The 13,300-nt window shown below is 49.0% G+C and overlaps 1 protein-coding gene across 4 annotated transcripts in view; it reads left to right on the plus strand.

Annotated features, from left to right (window-relative positions):
* Window positions 1-6,320: 6,320 nt before the first annotated feature.
* SFPQ (splicing factor proline and glutamine rich) overlaps window positions 6,321-13,300 on the plus strand; it is a 40,680-nt gene continuing 33,700 nt past the window's right edge. For all 4 annotated transcript variants that reach the window (XM_073563127.1, XM_073563121.1, XM_073563136.1 and 1 more), the window contains exons 1-2: window positions 6,321-7,302; window positions 7,611-7,799. In XM_073563127.1, the coding sequence (XP_073419228.1) occupies window positions 6,394-7,302; window positions 7,611-7,799 (1,098 nt within the window). In that variant the 5' untranslated portion in view covers window positions 6,321-6,393. The remainder of the gene's footprint in view (window positions 7,303-7,610; window positions 7,800-13,300) is intronic.

Below are 13,300 nucleotides of genomic sequence, written 5' to 3' on the forward strand. Positions count from 1 at the left end.
GCGGGATTCTTCTTTGTCCAAAAGAAGAATGGAGAATTACGTCCATGCATCGATTACAGGGGCCTAAACGCCATAACCGTTAAGAACAAGTATCCTCTGCCCTTGATATCGGAACTGTTTGATAGGCTACGTGGAGCGAGAGTGTTTACTAAGCTCGATCTGCGGGGAGCCTATAACCTGATTCGCATCCGTGAGGGGGACGAATGGAAGACGGCTTTTAACACCAGAGACGGGCACTATAAATACCTGGTGATGCCCTTTGGGCTATGTAGCGCTCCAGCCGTCTTCCAAGACTTTGTGAACGACATCTTCCGGGATATGCTTACCACCTCGGTAGTAGTCTATCTGGACGATATTCTCATTTACTCTCCAGACATTGACTCCCACCAGAGAGATGTTCGCAAAGTTTTCGATCTCCTGCGGGCCAACTCTCTTTATGCCAAATTGGAGAAATGTGTGTTCGAGCAGGAGTCCTTGCCTTTCCTGGGCTACATCATCTCAGCCCAGGGTTTGGCCATGGATCCTGCCAAGCTACAGGCAGTGATGGATTGGCAGGAACCCCATTCTCTCAAAGCGGTGCAGCGCTTTATGGGGTTCATAAATTACTATCGCCAATTCATTCTCCATTTCTCAACTTTGGTAGCGCCCTTGGTAGCCCTCACCAAGAAGGGTGCAAATCCCAAACTGTGGTCGGAGACTGTCTCCAAGGCCTTCGCCTCCATTAAGTCCCACTTCGCTAGCGCTCCCATTCTACATCGCCCTGATGTAGATAAGTCCTTCATCCTGGAGGTGGAGCGGTCCTTTTTCAGAAGGATTCGCAAGGTCGGAAGCACCCATGCTTCTTCTTCTCTAAGACCTTCACACCAGCGGAGAGGAATTATTCCATTGGGGACAGGGAGTTGCTAGCAATGAAGCTGGCCTTCTCAGAGTGGAGACACCTCCTGGAGGGGGCTCGCCACCCATTCCAGGTGTTCACCGACCACAAAAATTTGGTCTATTTACAGACAGCCCAGCAGCTGAATTCTCGCTAGGCCAGATGGTCCTTGTTCTTCTCCCGATTCCATTTCACACTGCATTTTCTCTCTGGGGAGAAGAACGTCCGGGCCGATGCTCTTTCTCGCTCCGTGGTGTCATCAGAGGAGGAGCCTCGGCTGATAGTCCCATCAGAGAGCCTGAGGACCGTGGCTCTGGTTGCTCTTGAGTCTGTACCTCCGGGCAAGACTTTGGTCCCTGCTTATCTGCGACCGAAGGTTCTCTCTTGGGCTCATTCGTCCAGGGTGGGTAGCCATTTCGGGATCAAATGGACCTCTGAACTCCTGGTGAGGACGTACTGTGGCCGCATATGGCCCGTGACGTCAGGGACTATATTCGGGCGTGTGTCTCTTGCGCCCAGAATCGGCCTTCTCGGCAGCGGCCCTCTGGGTTACTCTATCCTCTGCTGGTTGCGGACAGGCCCTGGGAGATGGTCGGTATGGACTTTGTGGTGTGTCTGCCCAAGTCCAGCGGCAGCACTGTCATTTGGGTGGTCACCGATCATTTCTCCAAGATGGTGCATCTGGTACCACTCTTTTGGCTACCTTCAGCACGGGGCCTGGCAGTGTTGTTTATTAAACATGTTTTCCGCCTGCACGGCATGCCGGATAAGATTGTCAGCGACCGGGGTCCTCAGTTTGCATCTCGGTTCTGGAGAGAACTCTGTTTTCTGCTCAGCATTGAGCTAAATCTCTCCTCGGCCTATCATCCCGAGACGAACGGGTTGGTTGAGAGAGCCAACCAAACCCTGGTAACATATCTGCGACATTTTGTCTTGGCCAGGCAGGATGATTGGGCATCCTTGCTGCCGTGGGCGGAGTTCGCCTTGAACAACGCTGTGGCCGACTCCACCGGTCAGACCCCTTTCCTCTCAAACTACGGCCAGCACCCGCGCGTCCCCGTGCCCATGCCTGTGTCGTCCACCGACTCTAGGGTGGCAGACTGGGCGGTGGAGGCACGTGACATTTGGGATCGCACGCAGGATGCAATCCGGGCCTCCAAGGAGAGAATGAGGTCCTCCGCTGACACTCGCCGGCGCCCGGCTCTGACCTTCGCCCCTGGCGACTTTGTGTGGCTCTCCGTTCGAAAAATCAGGCTGCGGGTGGAATCCGCTAAGTTCGCACCGCGCTATATTGGCCCTTTCAAGGTCCTCGAGCAGATCAACCCTGTGGTCTACCGCCTGGCTCTTCCACCACACTTGGCCATCTCGAACACGTTTCATGTGTCTCTCCTTAAGCCGGTTCACATGTCTCAGTTTTCTGAGCCATCTGCCAGGACATCAGACCTGTCGTCAGACGAGTTTGAGGTCAATGCCATCGTGGGATGCAAGATGATGCGGGGCAAAAAAATTTATTTGGTTGATTGGAAGGGTCATGGTCCAGAGGCTCGGACCTGGGAGCCGGTGGAGAAGCTCCTCTTCTCATTGCGGAGTGAGGCTCAGAGAGGAGGGGGCCAATGTTAGCCGTCGGGTTCCTGTCACTGCACAGCGGGAATTCCGAGCCTTACTTCCAGCGGTCTCCCATTCCTCTCCAGCCGCAGAGGAGGTTGCTCAGCAAACTCATCGGTCCCGGCGCTCTGCCCAGACCAGCTCCGTGGGTTTGCTTGCTGCTGCCACCTCTGGCACAGCTATGGCAATACATGCTGCTCAGCAGCGAGATTCTCCAGGGACTAAGTCCCCATGTCGGGCCACAGAGCATGCCCGTGGAGTGATCTCCCATTGGAGATCGAAGGTCACGTGCTCAGGTCCTGCTCCTGTTCTGATTGGCCCATCCGTGAAGCCAGGAAGGTTCCGGACGCTCGCGACTATAAAAGGTTCGCATGGCCGCTGGGCCATGCGCTAGGATAGACTGTATTTTCAGACTATAAGGAGTGATGAATGCACGTATGAATGTCTCTGGTGACTGACTCATTATGAAACCCCTACCCTTGGTATGCATGTGTTGCGCAGCCTAGCCTGCTAGTGCCCAGGCTTAGGCGTAGGTAGGTCAGAGTCTGAGTCAGGCATTAGCCATCATCAGTGACTTGGCACGCCTCAGTGCAAGTGCTCCACACTCCATAGCCAGCGTCTATAGCGGCGTTCGTGGCAGCGACGCCGCGTGCTCAGTGGGCCTAGAGGGACTCTAACCCCGTGTCCTGGGGTAGAGTTGAGTGGCCGCTTGCTGTGCGCTCTTTGGCCGGGCTCTGTGAGCTAAACAGGCTCCGGCATCCACGTTCAGCGGTTGTGCGGCTCAGTGAATTAACAGAGTCCGCTCCTGTTCACACTGGGTGACGTAACCCACGTGTGACTGTTTTCATGCCGCGCTATTCATCCGCCATTGTATAGCAGCAGTGTACCACCTCTGCACGGTGGACCCCAGGCTGCGAACGCACCTACTACTACTTTATAATTTGGTGCGTTCCGCCAGCCCTAACATACCTCAAACATAAAGATACCAAATGTAAATTTTGGGTGATGAATCAACAAGTGGGTGAGAATTGTGAAGTTGAACGAAAATTTTTTGGCTATTTTAAATTTTTGTTGAAATTCAAAAACTGAAAAGTGGGGCGGGCAATATTATTCGGCCCCTTTACTTTCAGTGCAGCAAACTCACTCCAGAACTTCATTGTGGATCTCTGAATGATCCAATGTTGTCCTAAATGACTAATGATGATAAATATAATCCACCTGTGTGAAATCAAGTCTCTGTATAAATGCACCTGCTCTGTGATAGTCTCCAGGTTCTGTTTGAAGCACAGAGCGCATCATGAAGACCAAGGAACACAACAGGCAGGTCCGTGATACTGTTATGGAGAAGTTTAAAGCTGGATTTGGATACAAAATGATTTCCAAAACTTTAAACATCCCAAGGAGCACTGTGCAAGCGATCATATGGAAATGGAAGGAGTATCATACCACTGCAAATCTACCAAGACCTGGCCCTCACTCTAATTTTTCATCTCAAAAAAGGAGAAGACTGATCAGAGATGCAGCCAAGAGGCTCATGATCACTCTGGATGAACTGCAGAGATCTACAGCTGAGGTGGGACAGTCTGTCCATAGGACAGCAATCAGTCGTACACTGCACAAATCTGGCCTTAATGGAAGAGTGGCAAGAAGAAAGCCATTCCTCAAAGATATCTATAAAAGTGTTGTTTAAAGTTTGCAAGAAGCCACCTGGGAGACACACCAAAAATATGGAACAAGGTGCTCTGGTCAGATGAAACCAAAATCAAACTTTTTGGCAACAATGCCAAATGATATGTTTGGCGTAAAGGCAACACAGCTCATCACCCTGAACACACCATCCCCACTGTTAAACATGGTAGTGGCAGCATCATGGTTTGGGCCTGCTTTTCTTCAGCAGGGACAGGGAAGATGGTTAAAATTGATGGGAAGATGGATGGAGCCAAATACAGGACCATTCTTGAAGAAAACCTGTTGGAGTCTGCAAAAGACCGGAGACTGGGACGGAGATTTGTCTTCCAACAAGACAATGATCCCAAACATAAAGCAAAATCTACAATGGAATGGTTCACAAATAAACGTATCCAGGTGTTAGAATGGCCAAGTCAAAGTCCAGACCTGAAACCATTCGAGAATCTGTGGAAAGAGCTGAAAACTGCTGTTCACAAACGATCTCCATCCAACCTCACTGAGCTCGAGCTGTTTGCCAAGGAAGAATGGGCAAGAATTTCAGTCTCTCGATGTACAAACTGATAGAGACATACCAAGCGACTTGCAGCTGTAATCGCAGCAAAAGGTGGCGCAACAAATAATAATGGCCGAATAAAATTGCATGCCCCACTTTTCAGTTTTTGAATTTCCACAAAAATTTAAAATAACCAATAAATTTCGTTCAACTTCACAATTGTGTCCCACTTGTTGTTGATTCTTCACCAAAAATCTACATTTGGTATCTTTATGTTTGAAGCATGATATGTGGGAAAAGGTTGAAAAGTTCCAGGGGGCCGAATACTTTCGCAAGGCACTGTATATATATATATATATATATATGTTCTATGTGTATATATCTATTCTTTTTTTGTGTTTTAACCTGTCAGGAGCATGCTCAGTCAAAAAAACTGGATCCATCACCAGCATCCGTCATTTGATTTTTCGACGGACACAAAAAAAAAGTTGCTTTGTGCGTCAAGTCCGGCCGCCGGACAAAAGTTTTTTGACGGATCCGGCAAACGAAACGTGTGGCCATCCATCGCTAATACAAGTGTATGGCTGAAGTCACACTGCCGAATTTCTCATGCGATAATCGCATCGCATAGCACGGACTGGCCGGCACCTCTCCTGACCTGAGCATGACAGCATGATGGATTACTATGCAGCTGTCAAGCTCAGGTCAGAGGTTCCGGCCAGGGCAAGTTTTACGATCCGATTCTGGAACAAAAAATACGCCAGTGTGTCTCTGCAATAAGAGAAACAAACTCAGTCAGCGGTATCAGTTGCTGGATCCGTTTTTTTCAAAAAAGGACGGATTGTGACTGATGGCAAAAAACTCAAAGTGTTAAAGGGGCCTAAGGTATATTGTTGGTTTATTATATTATCTTTATTTACAGGAGATCAAGGGCGTCGCTTGGATTAGCAGAAAAATAAAGATGGCAAAACTGTGTAGTGTATGATATCATTAAAATACTTTATATGCCTGTAGGATGTAAGCCCGCAAGGGCAGGGTCCTCTCCCCTCTGTACCAGTCTGTCATTGTTAGTTTGCTTACTGTGATATCTGTAATTTGTATGTAACCCCTTCTCATGTACAGCACCATGGAATCAATGGTCCTATAGTAATAATAAAAAGGCTGTGTGTTTATTTAAACCCTTAAGGCTATGTGCACACGCTGCGGATTCTGCTGTGATGTACAGTACCTTTATTTCCTATGGAAAAAAAAACGCTGTGCACATGCTATCATTAAATGCTAACGTGTGAATAAGCCCGTACAAATACAGCAGTGTTTCAGGCATCGATACAGATTACTTCATTTATAACCGATTCTACAGGAATAGTAATGCATTCCCATACACACGCTATACATGCAAGGAATATGCGACACTGCTTCCGCCGTTCATTTACATTTTACAAATCATAGCGAGTGTATAGCAGTATCTTTATTGGTTGTTAGTTCTGTCAATCATCTCAGCGCCCAATCATTGTTGGAATTCTAATAGAGCAGTCACGTTTCCTATTCCGGTTAGCTAAACCATCAACCAATAGGCTTCTGGAGTTAGTTGGCAGGAACTGTCTTATTGGTTAGTATTCAAAGGGGGCGTACTCAGAGACTTACTACATAAGGAAAGGACAAAGCCGCCTCGCTTTCTTCGTCTGCGACGCCATTTTAGTGTGACGAACGTTGAAACTAATCTCCGACGACGATGTCTCGTGATAGATTCAGAAACCGCGGTGGCATGGGCGGCGGCGGAGGAGGCATGGGAATGAACATTTACCGTCGGGGTAATGGCAGCCGTGGCGGTATGGGAGGCATAGGCGGCATGTCTTCCTACCGTGGACAAAGCTACATGGACTCAAACCGCGGCTCGTCGGCTTATCAGAACCAGAATAAACCGCAGCAGAACCAGCAGAAACCACCGCAGCAGCAGCCGCAACAAGCAGCGCAGAAGCCAGCGCCGCCTCCGCAGCAGAAGCCGGCTCAGCAGAACAGCCAGGAGCAGAAGGCCGCTGTCCAGGAGCCCCCGAAGGCGCCCCAGACCGCGCAGACCCCCGCAGCGAAGCCCGCCGCGCCTCAGACTCCCGCTGCCAAGCCACCTGCCGCCTCCCCGCAGCCCAAACCAACCCCGTCCCCTCAGCAGAAGCCCGGCAGCACGCCGCAGCAGCCGCCGCCCTCCGCAACGCCGAAACCGGCGACCCCGAATCAGGCCCAGAAGCCGCCGCAGCAGCCGCCGCCTAAAGCCACCCCTCCCCCCAGCCAGAGCCCCGCTCAGCCGCAGGCCCAGCCGCCTCAGCAGCAGAAGCCCGCTCCGCCTCAGCAGAAGCCCTCTCCGCCTCAGCAGCAGCAGCAGAAGCCCGCTCCGCCTCAGCAGCAACAGCAGAGGCCCGCTCCGCCTCAGCAGCAACAGCAGAGGCCTGCTCCGCCACAACAACAGCAGAGGCCCGCTCCGCCTCAGCAGCAACAGCAGAGGCCTGCTCCGCCACAGCAGCAGCAGCAAAGGCAGCGGCCTGGGCCCAACCCTCAGCCCGGCCAAAAGAGGCCGCACCAGTCCAGATTCCAGTCACACCCGCCGCAGCCTGAGGTGAAAGTAGACGAAGAAAGCGGCTGGAATGACGTGAGTGACATGTGCTGTTTAACATGGGTTGGTTACTGTTTTGACGGCCTTCATATTGTGTAGTGCAGGAAGTGTACAAAATGGCGGCTGGGTCGTCTTTTGTCGCCTCCATTTTGTGTGCAAGCCCCGCCCACCGGCGAGCCAGAAGGCGGGAGGGGGCCCGGAGGCTGCGGGCTGCTGCACACTACGGGGGTGGGGGCACGTGAAGGCCTAGTGTGGCAGCGTGTCTGCCGGGGCTGCATGCAGGGGAGGAGGGCACCGTGGGTGCTGAGCTGCCGGTGTTGGAATCTGTTTCCTCTGAATTTCAGGGCGTCCGGGCTACACTGTCCCTCCTGAAGAGGCCTGGAGAGAAGACGTACACGCAGCGCTGCCGGCTGTTTGTGGGCAATCTCCCTACTGACATCACAGATGACGAGTTCAAGGGGTTTTTTGCGAAATATGGAGATCCCGGAGAAGTGTTCATTAACAAGAGCAAGGGCTTTGGCTTCATCAAGCTGGTGAGGTTTCACTTCATACCACCTATCATTAAAGGGCTGTTCCCATCCCGATAGGTAGGCACTGTGGTCGCAGATGCCTAGTTAGACATGTGTGGTTCTATGTGCGATGTGGCTTGCCCCATGTGCAGGCATTGCAGTAGCTTGGGCATCCAAGGTTACGACCATGGGGTAGGGGACCTAGCAAATCAGAAGTCCTATACTACATGTCTAATTTGAGGCATTTGCTAATATTCATATACCTACTGGATATTGGGATAGGATTTTGGAGATGGGAATATAATCCTAGTTAAAACCCCAGGGATCAAATGCATAAATACTTGATGCTAATACCATCTGGGTTGGATCATAGTAATGAAAGGTATCCCCCCAAGTGCCTAGTTGTGGACAGCAGTCTACATTGTAGTGAAGGCCACGCTTTTGTTGAGCTTATACATCCATTTTAGTTTATGGCTATTTGGAGAGATTTTTCAAGTGACTCGTGAATGTTCCATTAACCCTTACAACCAATTGCGTGTATATATACATGTCATAGGTAGTGTCCCTGCATTCCAAGCGGGCTCTGAGTCCGCATGTTTTATGGTACATGTCAAGTGACATGTGCCCTTAACTTCCACGGTTGGAGTTGTGATCCCGCCTGCTTGTTAACATGCTACATGCCGCTGTCAATCTCTGGCATTTAACATGGCTGCTCCAAAAGCACGTCACTGTTGCCACCCATCGGCGCTCACATCACATGACCATAGGGCACCAATGGGTTGCCATGACAAACCGGGGTCTGCAGGAGACCCCTGTCGTTGTCATTGATCTGCTGTGAGTGCCACCCTTCAGTCAGTGCTCATAGCAGATGATTATTTGTGTGGCACAGGTGATCGGATGAGTCTCCCATGGAGACTATTGAAGCAAGTGAAGAAAAGTTTTCAAAAATCTATACAAAAATACAAAGGTTCAAATCTTATCTTCTCATTTTTGCCCCATTCAAAATAAAAAAATACACATTTTGGTGTTGCTGCGTTCAGAAACTCCGATCTACAAAAATATAAAGAAATAATCTGGTGAATGGCATAATGAGAGTGCCAGAATTACTCTGGTCGCAGCAGCATTTCAGTAAAACAGGTGATCAAAATGTCAGATCTATGCCAAAATGGTATCAATAAAAACGTGAGCTCGGCGTGCAAAAAAAATAAGCCTTCGCCCAGATCCTCAAGAATGGAGACCCTACAGGCCTCAAAATCTTGCCTTTTTATTTGTAATTGTTGACATTTTTTTCACCACTTAAATGACTACATGTTCTATCTGTAGGTTCGTAATGATCTGGAGAATCATAATGGCAGGTCTGTTTTAGCATTTAGTGAACATAATAAAAAAAAAACATCAATTCTACAACTATTTTTTGAGAAAGGGAGGGGAAGTTTTGAGTTTTTTACTGACATATAGTCCAAATTATAGTAACTTTATTAAATCTGGTTGGTAAAAGAAATACAGGACAATTACAATGAATTAAAAAACTTCAGAAATACAAGGACGCACACCCAGGAATAATAATCTTGTATAGCGCCAACATTCCGCTTCGCTTTACAGTTTAACAGTTTCAAAACACAAGTCATAAGTAACAACGTTAACAATACAATAATTAAAGCGAAAATAAGACGACCCTGCTCGTGAGAGCTTACAATCTACAATGAGGTGGGGGAGGAGATACAAAGTACAGGTTTGTATTTACAATGGTGTATTTACAATGACGGTCCAGCCATCGTGAGGGATGGATGGTGATAGTGAATGGGCTACACATGCACAATTATACATAAAATGACTTTGATTAGTGAACATGATAGACCGCTCTGAGCAAATGTGTTTTGTGGGAGCGCCTGAAACCATGCAAATTGTGGATAATCCTAATTTATTGGGGTAGAACATTCCAGAGGTTATGACCTCATCGCCTACCCGTCACGTGATCGGGGGTCGGCGTCATGTTGCCTGGACAACCAGAGGTCTCTGAGACCTCTATGGTTGTTCCAGGTATATGGCTTTCAGCGCCACCCGGTGGTCGGCGCTGAAAGCACAGTAGCAAATCTGCTACATATGGGCGATCTGCTCATTGCCCATATGTAGCAGAGCCGATCTGGTTGCGCATGCTTTTAGCTTCCTATGGAGGCTATTGAAGCATGCCAAAAGTAAAAAAAAAAAGTTTCAAAATAAAAAAATTAAAAGAACCTAAAAGTTCAAATCCACCCCCCTTTCGCCCTAATCAAAATAAAACCGTAAAAAAAAATCCCACATACACATTAGGTATCACCGCGTTCAGAATCGCCCGATCTATCAATGAAAAGCATTAACGTGATCGCTAAACGGCGTAGCGAGAAAAAAATTCAAAACACCAGAATTACGTTTTTTTTGGTCGCCAAGACATTGCATATGCAATAACGGGCGATCAAAAGAACGTATCTGCACAAAAGTGGTATCATTAAAAAACGTCAGCCCGGCACGGAAAAAACAAACCCTCACCCGACCCCAGATCATGAAAAATGGAAACGCTACGGGTCTTGGAAAATTGCGCAAATTTTTTTTTTTTTTTTTTTTAGCAAACTTTGGAATTTTTTTTCACCACTTAGATAAAAGGACATAGACATGTTTGGTGTCTATGACCTGGAGAATCATAATGGCAGGTCATCTTTAGCATGTAGTGAACCTAGCAAAAAACAAGTGTGGGATTGCATTTTTTTTTTTTTTTTTTTCAAATTTTTCAATTTCACCACACTTGGAATTTTTTTCCCGTTTTCGAGTACACGACATGGTAAAACCAATGGTGTCATTTAAAAGTACAACTCGTCCCGCAAAAAATAAGCCCTCACATGGCCATATAGACGGAAAAATAAAAAAGCTATGGCTCTGGAAAGAAGGGGAGGGAAAAATGAAAATGCAAAAACAAAAATACCCCTGGTCGTTAAGGGGTTAATAGTGCTGCAGTAGTCCAGGCATGAGTGGATCAATGTGACAGTGAGGGTTTTTGTTTCCATGGGGAGAAAAGGGCGGATTCTAGAGATGTTCTTTAGGTGTAAGTGGCAAGAGATTGTACATGGGATGTGAAGGAGAGATTGGTGTCAAACATAACACCCAGACAGCGTGCCTGCTGCTGGGGTGTTATTATGGTGCCACCCATGGAGAGGGAAATGTCAGATTTAGGGAGGTTAGTAGATGGCGGGAGCAGAAGTTCGGTTTTGGAGATGTTAAGTTTCAGATGGAGCGGACATGATGTTGGAGACTGCGGACAGTCACTGGCGTTCTGTAGTACAGTGGGGGTAAGGTCGGGGGATGACGTATATAGTTGTCATCAGCATAAAGATGGTACTGAAAGCCAAATCTGCTGGTGGTCTGTCCAATTGGGGCCATGTAGAGAGAGAAGGGGGGCCAAGGACTGAGCCCTGAGGTACCCCGACAGCGAGAGGAAGACATGACGTGGAGCCAGAGAACAAAACACTGAAGGAGCGGTCAGAGAGATGGGAAGAGAACCAGGAGAGAGCAGTGTCCTTAATGCCTAGTGACTGGAGCCTAGAGAGTAGGAGATGGTGGTTAACAGTGTCGAAAGCTGCAGATGGGTCAAGAAGAATGAGCAGATGAGTGCAGTTTCAGTTGAATGTAAGGGGCGGAAGCCGGACTGTGTAGGGTCTAGAAGGGAGTAAGTGGAGAGGTAACTGGTAAGGCGGGAGTAAATTAGGTGCTCCAAAAGTTGAGATGAAGGGGAGACTGGAGACTAGTCTGTTTGTGCAGGATGGGTCGAGAGCAGGTTTCTTTAGTGGAGTAATGATGGCATGTTTGAAGGAGGATGGGAAAATGGCCGAGGAGAGGGAGAGATTAAAGATTGCAGTTAGGCAAGTTGTGACGACTGGAGAGACTGAAGGAGATGTGAGGGAATGGGGTCTGTAGTGCATGTAGTCGGATGAGAGGAAGAGTCTGGAGACTTGTGATGGGATCAAATGTGGAAAGTGAGCCAGGGGAGATGCAGGAAGGGATGGGAGTCACAGAACTTGGTGGTTGGGAGCAGATTTCCTGACAGATATTATCTAATTTTTTCTATAAAGTGGGAGGCCAGGTCATCAGCACAAATGTCTGTGATAGGGGGCTTGTGCTTTTGGCCTGAGGAGGGAGTGAAAAGTGTCAAAGTTTCTTGGGGTTGTTGGCTAGTGAGATCAGGGTGGTGAAGTACCGTATTTTTCGTACTATTAAGACGCACCGGACCATAAGACGCACCCCAATTTTCAGAAGGAAAATAGGGAAAAAAATAATAATGTGTCAAATGGGGGTCCGTCTTACAGTCCGAATTCAGCTTACCTGGGAAGGGATCCGGCACAGGTGGAGAAGTAGTCACAGGGGTCATTCAGTGGTCCAGGCTCGTGCGGTGGTGGCGGCTCTGTGCTGGGGCAGGGGAAGCTGAGGCAGGGACAGGTGGGCTCTGCGGTGGTGGCAGCGGGCTGTGCTCCGGTGCAGGGGCGGCGGCTTCGCCGGCGTTTCTTCGCAGCCCGGAGGCCCCCGCACACCCCTTGCTGGGTGCCGCCATGTTGCGGTGGCCTCCGGGAGCATGGACCCCGGCAAGATGGCCGCCGGTCCGGGGATGGCGCATGCGCAGCTTCAGATCTCGTGCCGAGATCTCGGGGGACGAGATTCAAATCTCGAGATTTGAAGCTGTACATGCGCTGTCCCCGGACCGGCGGCCATCTTGCCGGCGGCCATGCTCCTGGAGGCCACCGCAACATGGCGGCGCCCAGCAAGGGGTGTGCGGGGGCCTCCGGGCTGCGAAGAAACGCCGGCGGAGCCGCCGCCCCTGCACCGGGGCACAGCCCGCTGCCTCGCCTGCTGCCACCAGCGCACCAGGTACCGTGCATTGCGACCATAAGACACACCCCCCACTTTCCCCCAAAATTTTGGGGGCAAAAAGTGCGTCTTATGGTCCGAAAAATACAGTAGGTCTGTTTGGCAAGGTGAAGGGCAGTGTTATAGGTTCTTAACAAATTTGAAGTGGATGAAGTCGTCTGGTGTGTGGGTTTTTCTCCATAGGTGTTCAGCACTCCTAGAGCATCGCTGGAGGAGTTGAGTTTGCGATGTGAGCCAGGGCTGTTTTACTGTGCCTGGAGGTTCTGAGGGTGAGGGGAACTACTTGGTCAAAGGTGCTTCTAAGAGTGTTGTTGTAGTGATGAACAGCCAGATCAGGACAGGAAAAGGAGGAGATTGGGGACAGTGATGAGTGTAGGGAGTCTGAAAGTGGGTAAATATTGCAAGGTAAAACGGGGTGAAAATGTGCAAAAAACGATGTCAAATCTACTTGCACAAAACAATTGTTAAAAGTGATTCAAAATCAATGATGTAAGAATAAAGTGAATGAAAGTGCAAGTGAAGTGTATCTGGCAAATGCCAGACAGCAACAATAATTATTCAGCTTTCAATGGTATACACCTATATTAAACAGCATGAAAATGCGCTCAAAGTGTAAGCAAGTGTTAAATATAAAA

Source organism: Dendrobates tinctorius, unplaced genomic scaffold, assembly GCF_039654945.1.
Source record: "Dendrobates tinctorius isolate UK_male_01 unplaced genomic scaffold, ASM3965494v1 ptg000015l, whole genome shotgun sequence".
NCBI classification, from domain to species: domain Eukaryota; kingdom Metazoa; phylum Chordata; class Amphibia; order Anura; family Dendrobatidae; genus Dendrobates; species Dendrobates tinctorius.